This window comes from Capsicum annuum, chromosome 4 (assembly GCF_002878395.1).
Source record: "Capsicum annuum cultivar UCD-10X-F1 chromosome 4, UCD10Xv1.1, whole genome shotgun sequence".
In the NCBI taxonomy this organism is placed as follows: Eukaryota; Viridiplantae; Streptophyta; class Magnoliopsida; order Solanales; family Solanaceae; genus Capsicum; species Capsicum annuum.
The window spans coordinates 223,771,966-223,789,954 of NC_061114.1; the positions used below are offsets into that span (position 1 = coordinate 223,771,966).

The 17,989-nt window shown below is 31.3% G+C and overlaps 2 protein-coding genes across 3 annotated transcripts in view; both read right to left on the minus strand.

Moving 5' to 3' along the window:
• LOC107867137 (patatin-like protein 2) overlaps positions 1 to 8,094 on the minus strand; it is a 16,058-nt gene extending 7,964 nt beyond the window's left edge. The window contains exons 1-7 of one of the 2 annotated variants that reach the window (XM_016713255.2): positions 7,852 to 8,094; positions 7,231 to 7,412; positions 6,965 to 7,154; positions 6,511 to 6,672; positions 6,082 to 6,384; positions 5,424 to 5,599; positions 3,786 to 4,168 (exon numbers count right to left, since the gene is read on the minus strand). In XM_016713255.2, coding sequence (XP_016568741.1) covers positions 4,093 to 4,168; positions 5,424 to 5,599; positions 6,082 to 6,384; positions 6,511 to 6,672; positions 6,965 to 7,154; positions 7,231 to 7,412; positions 7,852 to 7,995 — 1,233 coding nt within the window. In that variant the 5' untranslated portion in view covers positions 7,996 to 8,094 and the 3' untranslated portion in view covers positions 3,786 to 4,092. Of the gene's footprint in view, positions 1 to 3,785; positions 4,169 to 5,423; positions 5,600 to 6,081; positions 6,385 to 6,510; positions 6,673 to 6,964; positions 7,155 to 7,230; positions 7,413 to 7,851 lie in introns of those variants that run through there. The other variant, XM_016713253.2, reaches the window with a different exon arrangement.
• A 3,644-nt stretch (positions 8,095 to 11,738) lies between these two features.
• Positions 11,739 to 15,543, minus strand: LOC107867136 (patatin-like protein 2). Its single transcript, XM_016713252.2, has 7 exons — positions 15,334 to 15,543; positions 15,076 to 15,260; positions 14,753 to 14,939; positions 14,190 to 14,351; positions 13,732 to 14,034; positions 12,886 to 13,061; positions 11,739 to 11,970 (listed from the first exon to the last, which is right to left on the minus strand). The coding sequence occupies exons 1-7, from the start codon at positions 15,463 to 15,465 to the stop codon at positions 11,892 to 11,894; spliced, it is 1,224 nt and encodes a 407-aa protein (XP_016568738.1). The 5' UTR covers positions 15,466 to 15,543; the 3' UTR covers positions 11,739 to 11,891.
• Positions 15,544 to 17,989: the final 2,446 nt, after the last annotated feature.

Consider the following 17,989-nt stretch of genomic DNA (forward strand, 5'->3'; position numbering starts at 1 on the left):
ACAGTTACAGCTCACCGAGGACATGACCCTAGATAGGAAGGTCTGGAAGACGCGAATTACGGCAGAAGAGTAGGGCCAGATTGGGTCGCTAGTGTAGGGAATTACTTGGTGGGGTTTTTTTTATTTTATTTTTTATTCCCGTTATGATTCCGTATTCAGTGTTCCATGCTTATTACGAATCTGTGTGCTTTCCTCTGCTTTCCTCTGTTTTATATTCCTTATGGGTGCCGTATTTTTGTTATGTCATCTGCTTCTGTGCTTTACTATGTGTTTGTGTGATATCTTGTGCCTTGAGCCGGGGGTCTTTCGGAAACAGCCTTTCTACTTCATCAGAGGTAGAGGTATGGACTGCGTACATCTTACCCCCCCCCAGACCTCACTAAGTGGGAATACACTGGGTTTGTTGTTGTTGTTGTTGAATGTGTCATCGATTTTAATTTAGAATGGATAATTTGGGATAGAGAGAGTAATAATTAGAGGTATATTTTTACTAACTGAGCTTATTAATGATGTTGTTGAACTCTAAAGTTTACTATCGTTACTTCATGTAGTTATTTAATTAAGGGTGGAAAATAAAATATACATAAAATTCTTTTGATATCATAAATTAAATCAATATATTTAAAATAACTATTTTTAGTAAGAGATCAAGTAAAATAAAAGGTACCGAGTATTTTGTTTTATTTTTTTAGAATCCAATCAATACTAGGGGGGAAATGTTTAGGACTGATCAGACATGTCCACTTTGACTCTTGAGCCACAAATTAGGAGAATTTAATTGTCATGAGTCCGTATCAAAATTATTACTCCCCCGTCTCAAAATAAATCAATTAATTTATACATAATAAGCATGAGTACTAATTTTAAGGATAAGACAAGTAACCCTTTTCAAACGAATTAAATGTACACCGTTGATATAGATATTATTTATATTGTGTGTTCCTCTTACAAAAATTATACTGCGACTATATAAATTGAACAAATAATTTTGAAATTTCAACCCGCCCCGCCTTGTACCTACTTATTAAAGTGTCCTACACCTAGGAGTGTTTAGGGTTTGATTTTCAATCAAATTGAATCGCGATCCAAACTAAATCAATTAAAAAATTTAATATTTAGTTAGATTTGATTTGGTTTGATTTTGAATTTTAAAAAATCGATACTAATTTGATTTGGTTTAGTTTTACTCTAAAATAACCGACAAAATAATTAAATCGAACTGATATATATATATATATATATTAATTATTTATATATTATTCATAAATACAATATAAATATTTATTACATTTTATATTTAAAACTAATTTAACTTTAGTCATAACACATTCAGTCATATGTCTTCATTCAGTTGATAGTACCTAATGAGATTCTAAATGAATTTCGCATTTTGAATGACTGACGCTAATTGTGGAAATAATATCTTGTTGTATATTGAATTTTACAGCTGAGATACATTAGACTATAGACAATCACTAATTTTAACTTTCTTTTTTAACCTTGTTGAGCAAGAAGTTTATGTGTTTCACCTTTTGGGTGGTTTATCATATCATTCTGTCAAATATAGTTTTTAAATTTTTTTAGAAGGATTCATATAGTGTTGTTTATGGTTTTGCCGAAGTATAACACTCAGTTGACATTTTAGTTTCAAAGTTGAGATACAACACTCGGTTGACATCTCATATGTTAGATTGGATTTGTTTTTTTTTTAAATTTCAACTTTTATCATTAGCTAAAGTTATAACCCGAAAAAATCGAACCAAATCGAACTAAACTGATAAGAACCAAACCGATGATTATTTTTTGTTTGGTTTAATTTGGTTTTAAAAATTTAAAAATCGACTAAATTGATTTAATTATAATTTTGATCAATAACCGACCCATGAAGATCCCTACCGACACCTGTCCCGTCCCATTGTCATTCCTCGTTATATTCAAAGGTGTTTTTTTTGGTAGGTTACATTCAAAGGTTAGTGTTTCACTGCTTTGTTTTCTAGCTTGAGTGCAAGCTGTATGGATAGGTCTTTATTTTGTTTTGGAGGGGACAATTTGTAGTTGATGGTAACTTTGAATATATTGTTAGGTAAAATACATTGTCACACGTTTTTTTAAAGGAAAAAATAAACCTCTCTACTATATCATTTTTATAAATTGGATATTTCTTGTTATCTGGACTCCTAAATTCACTAAAAAAATAATATTTTAAACCTTTTTTTTTGTGAGTGTAACACACTCTCCCCCACGTCAGCTGTCACGCTGCGACATCTGCCATGTCATTAAAAAAAAGTAAAAAAGTAAAAAAAATATTACATTAAATTCCAAGTCATTTTTAAAATGCTACATAACAAATTAAATATTAAAATTAGTTTAATGAAAAATTTATAAATTGTAGAAAAATTTGAATAATCATGTTTTTATTTTTGCTCACAAATTAAACATCAAATTCATTCCAAATAATTAAAATTCTTCTCCAACTAATTTAAAATTTTAACTATAAATTCATATATACAAACAAATAAATTTTTTATTTTTAAATTTGAATATTTTTAACAAATTCACAAAAAGTTTAATTTTTTCAAGCAAAATTCACTAATTTTTTTCAATATTCACTATCACTCACTTTCAATTTAAATTTAAATTTTAATCCCAAAAAATAAAAAGATTTCAAATTTAAATTTTAATTCAAAAAATGAAAAGAATTGAAATGAGAGGGAAATTAAAATAAAAAATAAAAAGTGAACGTGGGGGGGGGGGGGGGGGGGGTTGGGGTGAGGTGTGGGGACTGGAAGGGGCTGGGGTGGGGACGAGGCTGGGAGGGGTATTGGGGCTGGGGGTGGGGTGGGGAGGGGCTGGACGAGGCTGGTGAGGAGGGATGGGGGTGGGGGATGGGGTGGGATGGGGCTGGGTAGGGTGTGGGGGGTGGGGATGGGCTGGGGTGGGGGTAGGGAAGGGTTGGACGGGTGTTGGGGTGGGGTGGGGGGATGGGGATGAGGTGAGATGGGGCTGGGTGGGGTGTAGGGGTGAGGACGGGCTGGGGTGGGGGGGACAAAATATTTTTATTTTTAATTTTTTTTAAAAAATATTTTTAAATTAAAAAAGTTGGAGGAAAAAAAAAAGATCCTTTCTTATAATTTTAAAAATATTTTAAAATTATTTTTAAAATTTTAAAAAAAAATTATTTTAAAATTTTTAAAAATATTTTTAAATTTAAAAAGATGGAGGAAAAAAAAGAACCTTTTTTTTAAAAAAAAAATTTAATATATTTTTTTTAAAATTATTTTAATATAAAATTGGCCAAAAATTTATCCCCACTCGCCCCCCCCCCCCCTCCCCCCCGGTGAGTGGCTACACTCTCTTAGTCCTAGTCACCATGACCCTGCCACATAGGCAAGGTCAACGGTCAAAGGGTGGAAAGTATTGTTTTTTGATGGATTCAAGGGTGCAGATGACAAACATGTAAATTGAAGTGTCCAACTTACAAAACCGACATAATATAGGGGTCCAAAATGTTATTTTGCCTTTTTTAAAAAATAAACAATGAATACAAGAGGATGAACAATAAAGAGAAGAACGAACTTATAATAATTAGCTAAATCATTTGTGGTCATATCACATGTATCACATATGAGTAATTTACATATTGCGTTATCTTGAGTTGAATGACATGTTTAAACCACTAAAATTAAAGTGCATTTTGGTACAATCAACATATCTTTAGTCTAAGTCTATAAAATTCAAATTTTTTTTAAAATTTCTTAAACTTTAAGCCAAATTAAAACCAGATAAACAAACTAAAGCAGAGAAAATATCATATTTACTCGAATTGAATTACAATAAACATTATACATATACAAATTGAATTGCATTCTACGTCATACATACACGAATTGAATTTCACATTTTTATCTATTATTATTTGAGTTACAATATACGTTATACATACACAAATTGAATTAAATTGTACATCAAACATACACGAATCGAATTTCACACTCCATCTATTACAAATTATAGCTTTAAAGTAGAATATATACTGAGCTAATTAAACACAATGGTTAATTTCTTTGTGCTCCAAACAAATTACATGATGTGCTACTCTGAGGATTTATTCGTATGAGGTGACGTGGCATCCCTGAGTCTTTTTTCTTCTGAAAGCAACTTCGCAAACCTACAAAAAGAATTATAAATATATGATCAATTCAATAAAATTAGAGTAAATACATAATTATCCTTGATTTTGTTCGAGTTTTACAAAAACACTTCTAAACTTTAACTTCGATCTATTACCCCACGATTCTTCTTTATTTTGTTGCACATACACAATTTTTCGCTGAATCTCAATCACAATAAAGAGAGTGAATACACGCGCCAATCAGGTACTGCCACATGTCAAATGTTTTTAATTTCATATTTTATTTATTTTTTAAATAAGTTTTTTTCTTTTTATTTAATTTATCACCCCCTCTTCCCCATCCCCACCCCACCCCGCGTCCAACAGCTCCCCCCTCCCCCATGCGTCTAGGTCCAACAGCTCCTCCCTCCCCCCACGTCCAGTTTCCTCCATTAAAATGGAGCTTAAAGCTCCTGTACAATCTCCATTTTAATGGAGCTTTAAGCTCCATTTTTATTTATGACCCCACCCCACCTTCCCACCTCCCCACCCCCACCTCGTCCAACACCTCCCTCCCCCATTTTCGTCCAGTTTCCTCCATTAAAATGGAGCTTAAAGCTCTATTAAAATGGAGATTGACATCAATTTTCCTTTTTAAAATTATGGTGATGATGATGTTGTTGTTGTTACTTTAATTGATGTTGTTGTTGTTGTAATTAATGTTGTTATTGAGTTATGGTGATGAAGAAGAAGTTGGAGAAGAAGACAATGGTGGATGAGTGGGGTGGCGGGGATGGAGTGGGGTGGGGGGTTATGAAATAATTTTAAAAAATAAATAAATATTAATTAAAAAAAGAATATAAATTATATATTAAATTATTTACACGTGGCAACTTCTAATTGGTTCAAAAAAATCAATTTTTGCCTTTTCACGCGCTTGTGGTGCGTGTATACACGTAAAGGGTCAAAATGATGTATTTGCAATGAAATAAAGAAGATTCGTGGGTAATAGGTCGAAGTTAAAGTTTAGGTATCTTTTTAAAAATTTCGGATAAAATCAGTGGTGTAATTATGTATTTACTCATATAATTAACCAAAAATACTATAGCTACGATATCAGTATTACTATATATATACACACTTTAGAAGAAAAAAAAGACTAGCTACGATCTCATCGCGAATCTATTGGTAAATAGCTCGAAACTAACAATAGATTTTATTATTGTTTACTTATAGAATTTATTATCTGTCGTTAATTACTGTTTTTAAATAATGATAGGATGGTAATTTCACAAGAGGGTTGAATAATTACCTTTTCAAGGTTTCTTCATTTGTGCCACTATTTTTGTATTCTTCAAATAGGCCTGTTTGAAGATTTACCCTTGAAGTTGGTTTCTTCAATAAATTTTCTCCAATTTCAACCAATTTGTCCATGTTCTGTTTGGTTGATATGTCAACAGAGGAGTCTGTTCCACTTAATGTGTCATCCTATCATTGATCAATGAACAAAATTATTAGTGTATGATAAAAAATCGACCCTTGACCTAATTCAACCCCAAAAACTTGCTCATGAGGGAAGGATTAATTGCCCAACATCGTAAGGAGACCAACACCCTCGCACATCCAGGGCTGGACATCGTCTGAAGCGTGGATAATATAAGATGGAGGACCAAACATCAGAAACAATAAATTGGGCGGGCCTGACTTTGATACCATGATAAACAAATGAATCCTGGACGTAACTCAACCCAAAAGGTAGCTCATGAGGAGAGGATTGCCCAAGGCCATATAAGGAGATCAAGGACCCACCGATCGATATGAAATTCAAACTATGTAGTCAAGTTAAAGTCATATATAAAACCAAAACCTTCCCTTTTCCAATGTTAATTTTTTAGTGGTGCTCTCTCCATCTTCAAATTTTGAATATGATACATGACATGTCATAAATAAGTAGTGTGTATAAATTGTACCTGAATACGAAGGTAATTTTCTTCAGAATGAAGAGCTTGAAAGACAACAGAAATATGAAAATCAACCATATCACCACTGGCTTGAGTAAATACATCCACAATTGGAGTTGAACCTCCATTACGTAGCCATCCCAAGATACCCCATTTTGATGCAATTTTTGCATTATATTTTTGTGCCACTTTATCTGATCCAGTGCCTATAGAAATCACCAAAATTCTTCCATAATCAATGGGTTTGATTGGGAAAAAATCTGGATTTCCAGTCATTATTTGTTTGGTCACTTGGCTTATAGCAACAAGGGCCTGCAAAAGCACAATTTTTCATTGGCAATTAATCAAACAACAGGAAAATGACTTACTTTCTAGAAAACATTATATAGGAACAACATAACTAGCTAGAATGTATGTAAAAATAGTAGTGTTACTTACTGGATTATTAGCTGCAACTCCACCATCAACGAGATTGAACTCATGAAAGTTTCCATCTTTATCTTGAGTTCGAAAATAATGTGCAGGAAGATAGGTAGGAGCAGCTGATGTGCTAATGCATATATCGGAAAGTCGAGCATCCATCAATGGTTTTTCTTTGGCCTGTTGTACAGATCAAAACAACAAATAGGTTAAATCACCCTAGTAAAAATCAATAAATACGTATGAGGTATATATATATATATATCCTGAAGCATATATACATATCTTGAATAAGTTGATGTTGTTTACACCAACATAAGTCACATGATAATTATTACTAATAAATTCTTTTTTTTCCCTCATGCATGGAACAAGGATGGAAATTAGTGGTCAATTAAAATTCTAGACAAAAATATAATAGTTCATATAAACTTAGGGCAGACAAATTAAGGAGAGTGAACAAAAAGAAAACCTCAAAAGTGGAGAACATTGTTGGCTGTAAATTCTTGATATCAAAAGTTGGAATAACCACATTAGTCAAAGTCTCATGCAAAGGAGTCTCCCCCAATTTCTCCTCTATGACTTGGTGAAGATATTTCCCATCATACTTTGGTCCTATTAGAGATTTCAATGTCTTCATTATTGATCCAAACATTATCATCCTGTAAAATTGTTTAGTTAAAGTTGTCAGCCCTAATAAGAAAAATATTATTAGTATTAAACAAGAAATTAAGTTACCTGTTCTGTGGGAATATCTTGGGACCATGTTCAAGATAGAAGGGCTTAATGTCCTTAGCAGCAAACATAGGACGACTGTCTTTGTTTGGAGCTGTTAGCATGGCTGTGACAAGACCACCTGTGCTTGTTCCTGCAATTATGTCGAAATAATCTGCAATTCTTGCATCTTCACCATCCAATTCCTATGTTAATTCAAAATTTAAACTCGTTAAATATAAGTTTAAGATATATACGTACTTTGCATATGTATTAATGCGTACTTGCTAATTAATTACATATGGTTGTTCACGTAATTTCTTATAGAGCGGAAGTGCAAGTCAACTATAACTAGTATAATTCACCACCCATAATAAGCAAGATTAGTAACCAGAAATAATATCCATGCTTATAGAAGAAATTAAAATTCTCCACACTGAATGAATATTCACATAGTGAGAAAGAACGAAAAATATATTCTTGACAGAATGATGTTTGATTATGCATGGAGTTTAAGAATAATATGGCGTCATACATAGGTACTTTAGTATGTGATTATTTTTCCAGAAGGGTGTCAATTTTTTTTCTTTTTTTTTTGGGACAAACTAAAACGAAAAATGTTTTACGAAATGAAATTAGTTTCACCTGGAGTTGAGATTCAAGATACTCAAGAATGGTAGCTGGAATAATTCCTCTAATGCCACCCCCATCGATGCTCAAAACTGTTATGAGTTTACCATAAGTTGGAGGCTGCAGCTTGAATGAACCTGATGATATTACCTTCTCCATTTTCCCTATACTTAAGTTGGATTAATAAATTTAACACTTATGATGGAAATAATATTTCTATGAGTTTATGAAACAAGTAAATTCCAGAACAATATATGCTTAAACTTTTTATTGATATATTCAACAAATGCCAAACCAACCTATTTATAGACCTTAGTACCCATTAACTATTAAGTTGCTTCTTCAACTTGCAATAGTACTGGATAAATTTTGAAGACTATATATATTTTTATTTTATTGTTAAAAAAATAAAGAGTGATGACCACGAATATATCTAGAATCAGTCAAAAGGTGACCTAGTTATATGGTTTGGTATCAAAAACTTTCACGTTACAAAAATTTTTTTGAGACACATATTAATTACTCTTATGTTATAAGAATAGTTTAGCAATATCATTTGATTTATCTCAACTCTAACAAATTTTGATTCATTAGCCGAAGCTATAGTTATCTTGCAAGATTTAAACTTTTATAAACAATTTTTTTTAATATTATCATGAAGCATTTTAGACAACTGTTATTTATAATAAATGTAAGTACGTGGTAAATCATACATAGTTACATTTTAGAGATATTTCTTGCTACCGTCATATTAAATCATAGTACATTGTTAATATTTGTGTACTTTGTCCACGTATGTAAAGATTAAATTCATCTTGAAAATTAAATATAATTTAATTAATTTTGTTCGTTGAATTGAAAGATGAGAGCAATCTCTCTACAAGCAAATGCCAAATGCAATAGAAATGTGCTTCCCTTCATCATTTTATTTTTCAGAATCAAAGGGTTGAAAGGGAATTTTTGATTATTTAAGTTATATTTTAATTTGAGTTAGCAAACTAAATATTCTTTTTGTAAACTCGATATTGTTTTTAAATGTTGTTACTTGGAAGGGGCACAAGGTCCTTAAAATCTTTGACATTTATTTATCAAACCGAGTCAAAGTCTTCAAAGATTCATTTATTAAGATCAGAAAAATTGTCAATATAATTAAGTACGCGCTTAAAATATTTAACTTTCATTCGTAGCTACTACTAAAATCAAAGCCCTATAATTAAACTTTGAAAAATATGTCTAATCTCATTTAGGCGAGTAATTGTATGCAAATACTTGGTCTAGTAGCATTGATGTCTGTTTCGATAAATAATTGATGATAATTTAAGTAGAAAACTTGCATATATGATAGTTAGGAAAATTCGCAGAAATAATACTTCAAGTGTACTTCGCACCATTCACACTTCTACTAATAAATCATCATTATGGATAAAAATGATTTTAGTTAATTATTATTTGTATAACAGTACAAAATAGTTGTAACAAAAAGATAAGAGTTTGTTAGAGTGGCAAGTAGTCCTTTTAGTTCATCTTTTAACCAATGATCTCAAGTTTAAATTTTGAATCTAAAATATATATATCGCCTTTGTTAGGAAGACTTCTCCCCAATATGGGACAAGCAAATATAGCATAAAGCTAACCCTTTCTTTTTATTAGTGTCATGAGCTTGTTTCAATCCGTCCTAGAGAGATCGAGATCTTTACCGATAAGCCCCGATGCAATCAGAGGCGGATTCAGGATTTGGAAGCTCTGGGTATCACCTTATTTTGAACAGTAGAACGGTGGAGTCAATATTCACATAGTAAATTATAATTATATATATCAATAAAAGATGGTACATTATAAAGTCTTGCCTAGTTGGTATTATTAAGTGTTATGTTAGAAGAGGTCAAGAGTGCTATTCTTCATAGCCACAATTTATTTTTCAAAGAAAAAGCAGAAAGTATAGTTCTAAAAAACTAAAAACAATGTAAAGGGAGGGTCGAACCCATGCTGACTTACACCACTACATCCTTTGATATTGTGGGTGTCAAGCGTAATATTTATATATACAAAGTTAATATTTATACATTAACTGATTAACTATATAGAGAGAGAGAGAGTTTCAATTGAAAAGTGTTGGTGCCGTGGCACCCCAATCCTTCTTCATAGATATGCCCTCATGCAATAACCTGACACTTAAATTTAATTGAATTCCAATATGATTATTAAACATAAGAGAAATTTAAAAGAAAAAAAAGCTGAAGTTAAAAAATTTAGCCACCTTATCGTAATCGATCCAAAAAGAAGATTTCCTTGATGCGAATTTAAATTTAATCACGCAAAAATTCAATCATCCTGCAATTGGGTGGGCAAACCCATGGTGGATGCACATATATCCAAATTTAAAGCAAACACACCCATGTTGGGTGCAGTTTTTTTGGTTTTCCAAGGTATCCCCACAGTCGACAGCTGTCTCCCCACAGCCGGCAGCCGTGAGACTAATCTCAGTTCCTTCGGTCAGCGTACTAAGCGGTAAGGAACTGGCTATAGAGTTTGCTCCATTCGCCAGAGGTGGGAATCAAACCCCCAACCTCTTGCTTAAGGGGTGAGGTGCTGAACCACCACACCAACCCTTGTGGTTATGTTGGGTGCAGTTTAATATACCACTTTATGGTAACACGTTGTATTTGATATAAAAAGATTAAAAGAATAGGTAAAAAAATTAATTTTCCTAAAATATATTTTTAAAAAAATATTTTCGCGATATATAGTCCACAGCTAATTTAAAGAAACATAGTATAATTAATTATATGATTATTATACTTTTATTTATATCTATATAAACGAAAATTTGGTCGTGCTTAATATATAATATGGGTCAAACTGATTTTTAACCCATTAATTTATCATCTGATTCATTACATAAAATATGTGCGATTGGATTTTGATCCGTTTTCAATTTCTTAAATTCAATTCAACCTTTCTATTTATAATTACTTAGTGCACTAAAGCCCTTATATATATATATATATATATATATATATATATATATATATATATAATCATAAGGAAATGAAAAGAAGGAAAAAAAGGGGAAAACAAAGGGATGCATCTGAATTACCCTGAAATCAACCCTTATGACTTCTTAATATTTTTAAAATATAGTATAACTACTAGAAAAGTATAACTAAAGAAAATTGAAAGAGCAGTACGCTAAATCGTTTGTTTATATTTATATAAAGGTAATGGTACTAGTCAAAACAAGCAAGAATATATTAAATACTACATTTTTATTCAACTTATTGTTGATTAGAAGACAATTCAGATGCAAAATTGCACGCGTGGACACTTTGTTTATTTTTAAAATAAATAATATAACATTAACAATAATGTATTCAACGTAATTCTACAAGTAAGGTCGGTTTGAAAAGAGTAGTATATATATACAGAGCTCACCCTTACATACGTCGAGAAGAGAGATTTGTTTTTGATAAACCCCAACTCAAAAAATGAGTAATCAAAGCAGGATAGAAAGAATAATAATCATAACAAAACAATAAGATAAGCAAAACGTACAAATTAACAAGTAATAGGTAATATAAAATTATAAAAATCATTGGTCAAAAATCAAGAATGTTCTTCGGACTTCGGCATTGCTACCACATTAATTCGTGTGCATATCCTTTAGCTCGAAGCAATATCTTTTTTAATTTTCTTTTTATATAATATGATCATGATGGATATAATCCAAGTACTGAATTTCTCATAATAGAATAATAAGTTGACATGCGTATTATGTGGATCGAAAATACCAAAGGCCAAAATATTTGATAATCTCCTTTGTTGAAAAATTATAGTATCGTATTATATAAGAATATAAAAACGAATGTGATTCTTCACTTTAATATAATATATCTATATATTTCGAATAGATTAATAAAAAAAAATATTATAACTAATTAGATGGCTTTTATACAAAGAACAAAATATAATTAGAAAATTTACATTGCCAATGTATATTACTTAAATCTCATATATTTTATATATATGTAGAATTTTCTTAAATGATTGAATTACTTCTAGGCTTTCTGAATAAGTGAAGAGTCTGGAGACCTTAGCTCACGAAGTCTTCTTTCATTGGCCAATATTGTTGCAAACCTATCACAAAATAAAACATTATATTAACATATAATATAACAATGTATGTAAGAAGAACTCCTAGACAAGTATTGGATAATATAATAGTATTGTTTTATTTGGTTGCATTTAATGGAGGTTTAAATTTAAATGATTTAGATCTTAGATTATTAAGTGTATTTATTTACATTAAGATTTAAGTATCTTGAACAAAGAATTAATATCATTAAAAGGTATTACTAATTTACTTCATTATTCTATCCACAGTCACCAACCACCGGTATTAACCACCTTCGTTATCATTATTGTCACTCACCACCAATCACCCCTGCTATATATCACAACCATCACTGTCACTATCAACTACTATCGTCAGTCGCTACCATATCTACCATCTCAATCATTATAATTAAATCTATTATCGTTGTCACTTTTGCTACTACTATCAATCACTATAACCAATTCCTATTATCAACTATTTTCACCATTACAACTGGCATCGCTATTATTACCCATCAACATCAATATCAACTATCACCACCAACACCATTAACAACTAATATTAACTAACTCTACCATCACAATCACTACCACCCATCGCCAACATCGCATCAGTCACTACAAAAATCAACCACTTCCACCACCACAATCATTACCACCACCGATATTAGCCACACGCACCAACCATTATCAATACCACAACTACAAACCATCTCCACCATTATTAGAGAACATAAATATAAACAGAATAACAATTTTTGTTATTAAATTATGAACATATATATTATTCATTTGAATAATTATTTTTAATGAATAGTATGAACAATATCTATATTTTTTTCATTTTAAAATGATCAATTATCTGATCCATAATTAATCGGTCGGATTGAATAATTACTTATTGATTTAAATCAAGATAATTTATAGATGATATACCTCTTAAGGGCCTTCTCATTAGTGCCTCCATCAGGAATTGGTTCTGATAATCCTGTCTCCAAATTTACCCTTGAAAGTGGTTTCTTCAATAAATTTTCCCCTATTTCCACAAGCCTCTCCAAATTTTCCTTTGTAGACACATCCACTGAGGCTTCTGTTCTATTTAGTTTATCCTCCTGTTCATTATTTTCAACAACCAAAATAATCAAACATTACTCTATCAAAATATAATAACATATTCAATCTAATCTCATGAGTGAGGTCCAAAGAGGATAACACGTACTTAATATTTTATCCTTACCTTATAATAAACGTAGAAAAGTTGTTTCTCATAGACATTCAACTCAACTTATTAAAACTTTAAAAAAAAAGAAATATAGTAATAAACCTCATTTTGAGCCAATATCCATCAAATCAATCCCCACCACCTTCGCCACAACAAAAAAGTGAGGGGCGGATCTTAAAGCTAATTTTTGGGTGCTTCCGCAGTCATTAAATTCGATGGAGACTAGGTATAATATATAAAAAAAATGTATTAAAATTGGTATAAGGCTTAGAAAAGCACCCAGGAAACCAAGAAAGATGCGTGAGTGCTTTAGTTTTCAGGCGGAACTTTAAAGCTTTCGGCGTCAATATCCGAACACACACAACCCCTAAATCGTGGGTCCGCTACTAAAAAGTACAAAAGATCTATGTTGCATTAACGAACTCTCCAAAAATATAGTTTCACTCATGTCAGGTCCTCCAAAAACATACTACTAGTTTTAATTTGGATGATCCGATACGCATTGCGTCGATATTCTTGAAAAGTCCGAGAAACAACGCAGAAAAAGATGATACACTTACTTGAATTCGGAGGTAACTATCTTCACTGCGAAGAGCTTGAAAAACAACAGAATTATGGTAATCAATCATATCAGCACTTGATTGAGTGAATATTTCAAACAAAGGTGTGGAACCTTTGTGAAACAACCAACTAATGATACCCCATTTGGCTGCCAAAGATGAATTATATTCTTGTTCACGTTTTGCAGCTCCTGTCCCTATTGATATTACAAGAAAACGACCATAGTCCATAGGTTTTATTGGGAAGAAATCTTTGTTCTTCTTCAAAATTTCTTTGCTTATTTCTGTTATTGCAACCAAACCCTGAAAAACAACATTTATGAGATTTATGATTTTATCTCAGGATAACTAACTAATTTGCACCTCACTTATCACGGATTAATTTTGTATTTTATACTTGTGATCTAGCATACCAAATTAAACGACCACTTAATATTGATGAAGTATTTAATTAGTACCGGATTATTTGCAGCAACGCTGCCATCAATGAGATTATGTTCTCTAACATTGCCTTTGTCATCTTCAACTTTGAAATAATGAGCTGGAAGAATAGTAGGAGCTGCTGAAGTACTTATACAAACGTCGGACAATTTTGCATCATAATAGTCAGATCGTTTTGTCTGCAACCAAAAATCAAGATTTATAACCAATAAATATAATAATAGCCATTGTAGGTATACCTTCAGTGTATAATTAGTGCACACAGTGACTATATGGTAAATACTAACGTTATTTACTGCAGGTAGTCAAGCGGTGTGGAGTTTTCCTTATTAGTATTATTATAATTACTCTTCTACTTGTGGATATTCCTATTATTTGTTAATTCTACTGTTATTTTCTTCATTATTTTCAACATGGATTCTTCATTACTGTAGTTCCTTTCCAAACCCTCTTTAATATGCTTTACTTGGGGAAATTTGTTATTGGGAACAGTCTCTCTACATAAGATTGGTCTACAAATTACTTTTCCCAGACCCAATTTGTAAGGTTACACAGATATATGCTAATGGAAAATATATACCTCATAAGTGGAGAAAATGGTTGGTTGCAACTTCTTGATATCAAAAGTGGGAATAACAACATTAGTGATAGTGTTACTAAGGCGACAATCTTTCAATTTTTCCCTGATGATCTCACGTAGGTATTTGCCATCATATTTTGGTCCTATTAGAGCTTTCGCCATCTTCCCAATTGGAGTAAACAAACCACTGCATATTTATCATGAATTCAACAAAAAAAACTAAAATTTAATTTACTATAAAGTACGAATGAGATTATAAGATAACCACCCTACATATATATAGAGTGAAGTGAACAACATTAATTCAATATGTATATATGTACCAGTTCTTTTGTGGAAAAATCTTTGGACCATGCTCCAAATAAAATGGTGTAATATCTTTGGCTGCATAAAGTGGACGACCATTTTCGTCCGGCGCCGTTAGCATCGCCGTCACTAGACCACCAGTACTCGTACCAGCAATTAAGTCAAAATAATCTGCAAGTCTTGCATCTTTTCCATCCAACTCCTGCAAATTTAACACCAATTTTGCATGTTATTTAATGTATAGTGAGTATAATAATATAATGTCACATAAAAACCTGAAGTTGGGATTCAAGAAAACTGAGGATGGTAGCTGGAATAATTCCTCGAATGCCACCTCCATCAATGCTAAGAATAGTGATCAAATCTCCATAAGTTGGAGGTTGAATTTGAGATGTCGTTCTTTCCATTATTTGTAATTATTTAATCAAAAGAGAGTATTTAAAAAATGCTTGTTAATCAATAAACTTATGAAATAGTTTATTGGATTAGTGTATGATATCTTTTGCAATGTAATAAGGCAATATATACTTATATAGGCTTCACTCTCTCGAGACTTGGAGAGTCAACTAAGATAATGTAGCAAAAAAGACTTTTGAGTATCATGAAGTGAATTTTAATACGCTAGAAAATTAAACAGTTCTTTTTAAATTAACCAAACACAAGAAAAAACATATAGCTACCTACGCAACCGCATAAATTTAAAATAGGCGGCAAAATATATGTATAATTCATGTATAATATGTACAAATCCATATAGAATTAATGTATAATCTCTATATATTAGTTAGGAAAAGCAAATAGTGAATTCGATCGGTTATTTGCTTAAGCCTGTAAAGCTTGTGCTCTATTGTTTACGATAATTTTGATTCAAACTCAGTGTTTTATCTAACAAAAATATGTACAAATTATAGTTTAATGACATAGTAACTTCAAAGGGTTAGAATTCAGAAATCGTGAATTTAAAATTTTGAATCCGTCACAAATAGAGTGGAGCACATCTATCTTAACTATGGACCATCTGGTTAGATTTCAACCTTGTGAAATTATTTGAGAGTTAATTAATATTTCTTATCGTGGAAGAAAGTAGTTAAATTTGGAGAAATGGTCAAATTCCAAAAATGAAAAAATCTTTAACTTGTTACATGCAACAAGAGAACTAGTCTGTGGTACTCCTATCATTGGCGTCATTTTACTATTCAGTTGGGGAAAAAAGCTTATATATAATATACTATAACTTATATATAGTATATTAAATAAATAATATTTTTTAAAAAAATATTTTGGTAAGCTCTTTCATGAGTTAATATAATTTAGATGGCATATTAGTCTAATAGGCTAATAAATAAACGAGTTATGTTTTTATGAGCTAATTTTGTTGCATATAATTTTAACTTGATTTTTTAATTACTGAAGCTTTGACAAAGACAGGATCCTTAACTTTATAAATGTGTTATCTCCATTTGTGATGATTTAATCTTCTAGACTGATATGAGGGTAACAAAACTGATTTTAATTGAATAAATCTTACTATAAGAGCTAAAAAGCTAGGACAAATCTGTTGAATATATGAATTGTGTATATCATGCAAATATTACTGAACTAGTTCACTGCATCAGAGAAAATATTTAACGGTCATTAGTTAACGACAATAGCTTAATTGTCACTAAATTATATTTTCAGAGGCAATTATTAGCGACAATTATTTTTAGCACTCTTTATAAATGCCGATAAAGTTTATAATGGCATTAAATCCAATTGTAATTAACTAATGTTTATGATATCCTTAATTTGCAATACACAAAGAAACATATTTATATATAGCCCTTGCACTCTACAGACCTGGTGAGTCAAAGATTGACTTATCAAATGAGGTTAGTTTCTATTACTTATTTAAAAAATAAAAATAAAAATGGTTTTATTCAATGAAGCTAGACTCAGAACAACCAAAAAACATTTGATTTTTCTTGCACTGAAAGTATTTTGTTTACTCGTAAAGTTTAATTTGTGTGGTTATGGTATGGACCACATCTAAGTATGTAGTAAGTCCTGTGGAGAACTTTCAAGATTTGATTTGTCAACCCCGTCTGATTTTTATTTTTCAAAGTATCTGAAACTTATTGATTAGACTAATTCTAATTCACCCTATAGGGCTATGGGAAGCACTCCTACTAGAAATTTCTCTATTTTTAAAGTTTGAAATCGAATTCTTAATCTAACTAATGATGAATGGATCTTAATTATCCGTCCCAACCTAGATTTTGTGATGGTAATCGTGTGACATTATTAGTCTAATTATTTCTTATTTTAAGTCACGTAATGTTATTTAATATTTCTTGTCGTGAAAGAAATTAGTATCAATTGGGAGAAATAATTGAAGTCAATAAACTTCTCTTCTTGCATTCGACGAGTAATATATGTTTCTTGTACTCTTATATTATTGGAGCTGAACTTTTCAAGATGATTTAATTTGGTTAAATGAAAAGTTTGGCATAAGTTTACTATTCAGAGCACATAAATTAAATTCATAAATCCAACCTTGAAATAGTATAAACGAGAGGAGTGAGTTTGAAATTCACTTCTAAAAAATTCTGAAACTCTTGATTAATAAACTTACATCAAGAAACATAAATTTTAGGTAGTTGAATTGGTGAAGCAGGTGGTATACATTCGATAGGGAGGTAAGAGATCAATTTTCCCTTTCAACTTCATCTGTTCACACGAGTTCGCCCGTATTAGGCTTCGTTAGCGTGGCTTACATTTTTTGTATAGTTTATAAGCTACTGCACGTGTGCGAATTTACCTAGTGCACATTTGAAGAATAACGACCATAAATTTATCAAGAGTCCCAAATGGGTAAAGAATGTCATTTTTGGGGTATAACTAAAACAGTGCCATCTTATACTTGATAACATATACTAGTACTATTGCCAA

Bases quoted from the DNA above. Each gene is read 5' to 3' on its own strand.
- LOC107867136 (XM_016713252.2), bottom strand. From the start codon at position 15,465: ATGGAAAGAACGACATCTCAAATTCAACCTCCAACTTATGGAGATTTG. The intron at 14,352-14,752 runs GTATATATTTTC...TTTTGGTTGCAG, and splicing joins CCATTTTCTCCACTTATGAG to ACAAAACGATCTGACTATTA. The intron at 11,971-12,885 runs GTATATCATCTA...ATTTTGTGATAG, and splicing joins AATGAGAAGGCCCTTAAGAG to GTTTGCAACAATATTGGCCA.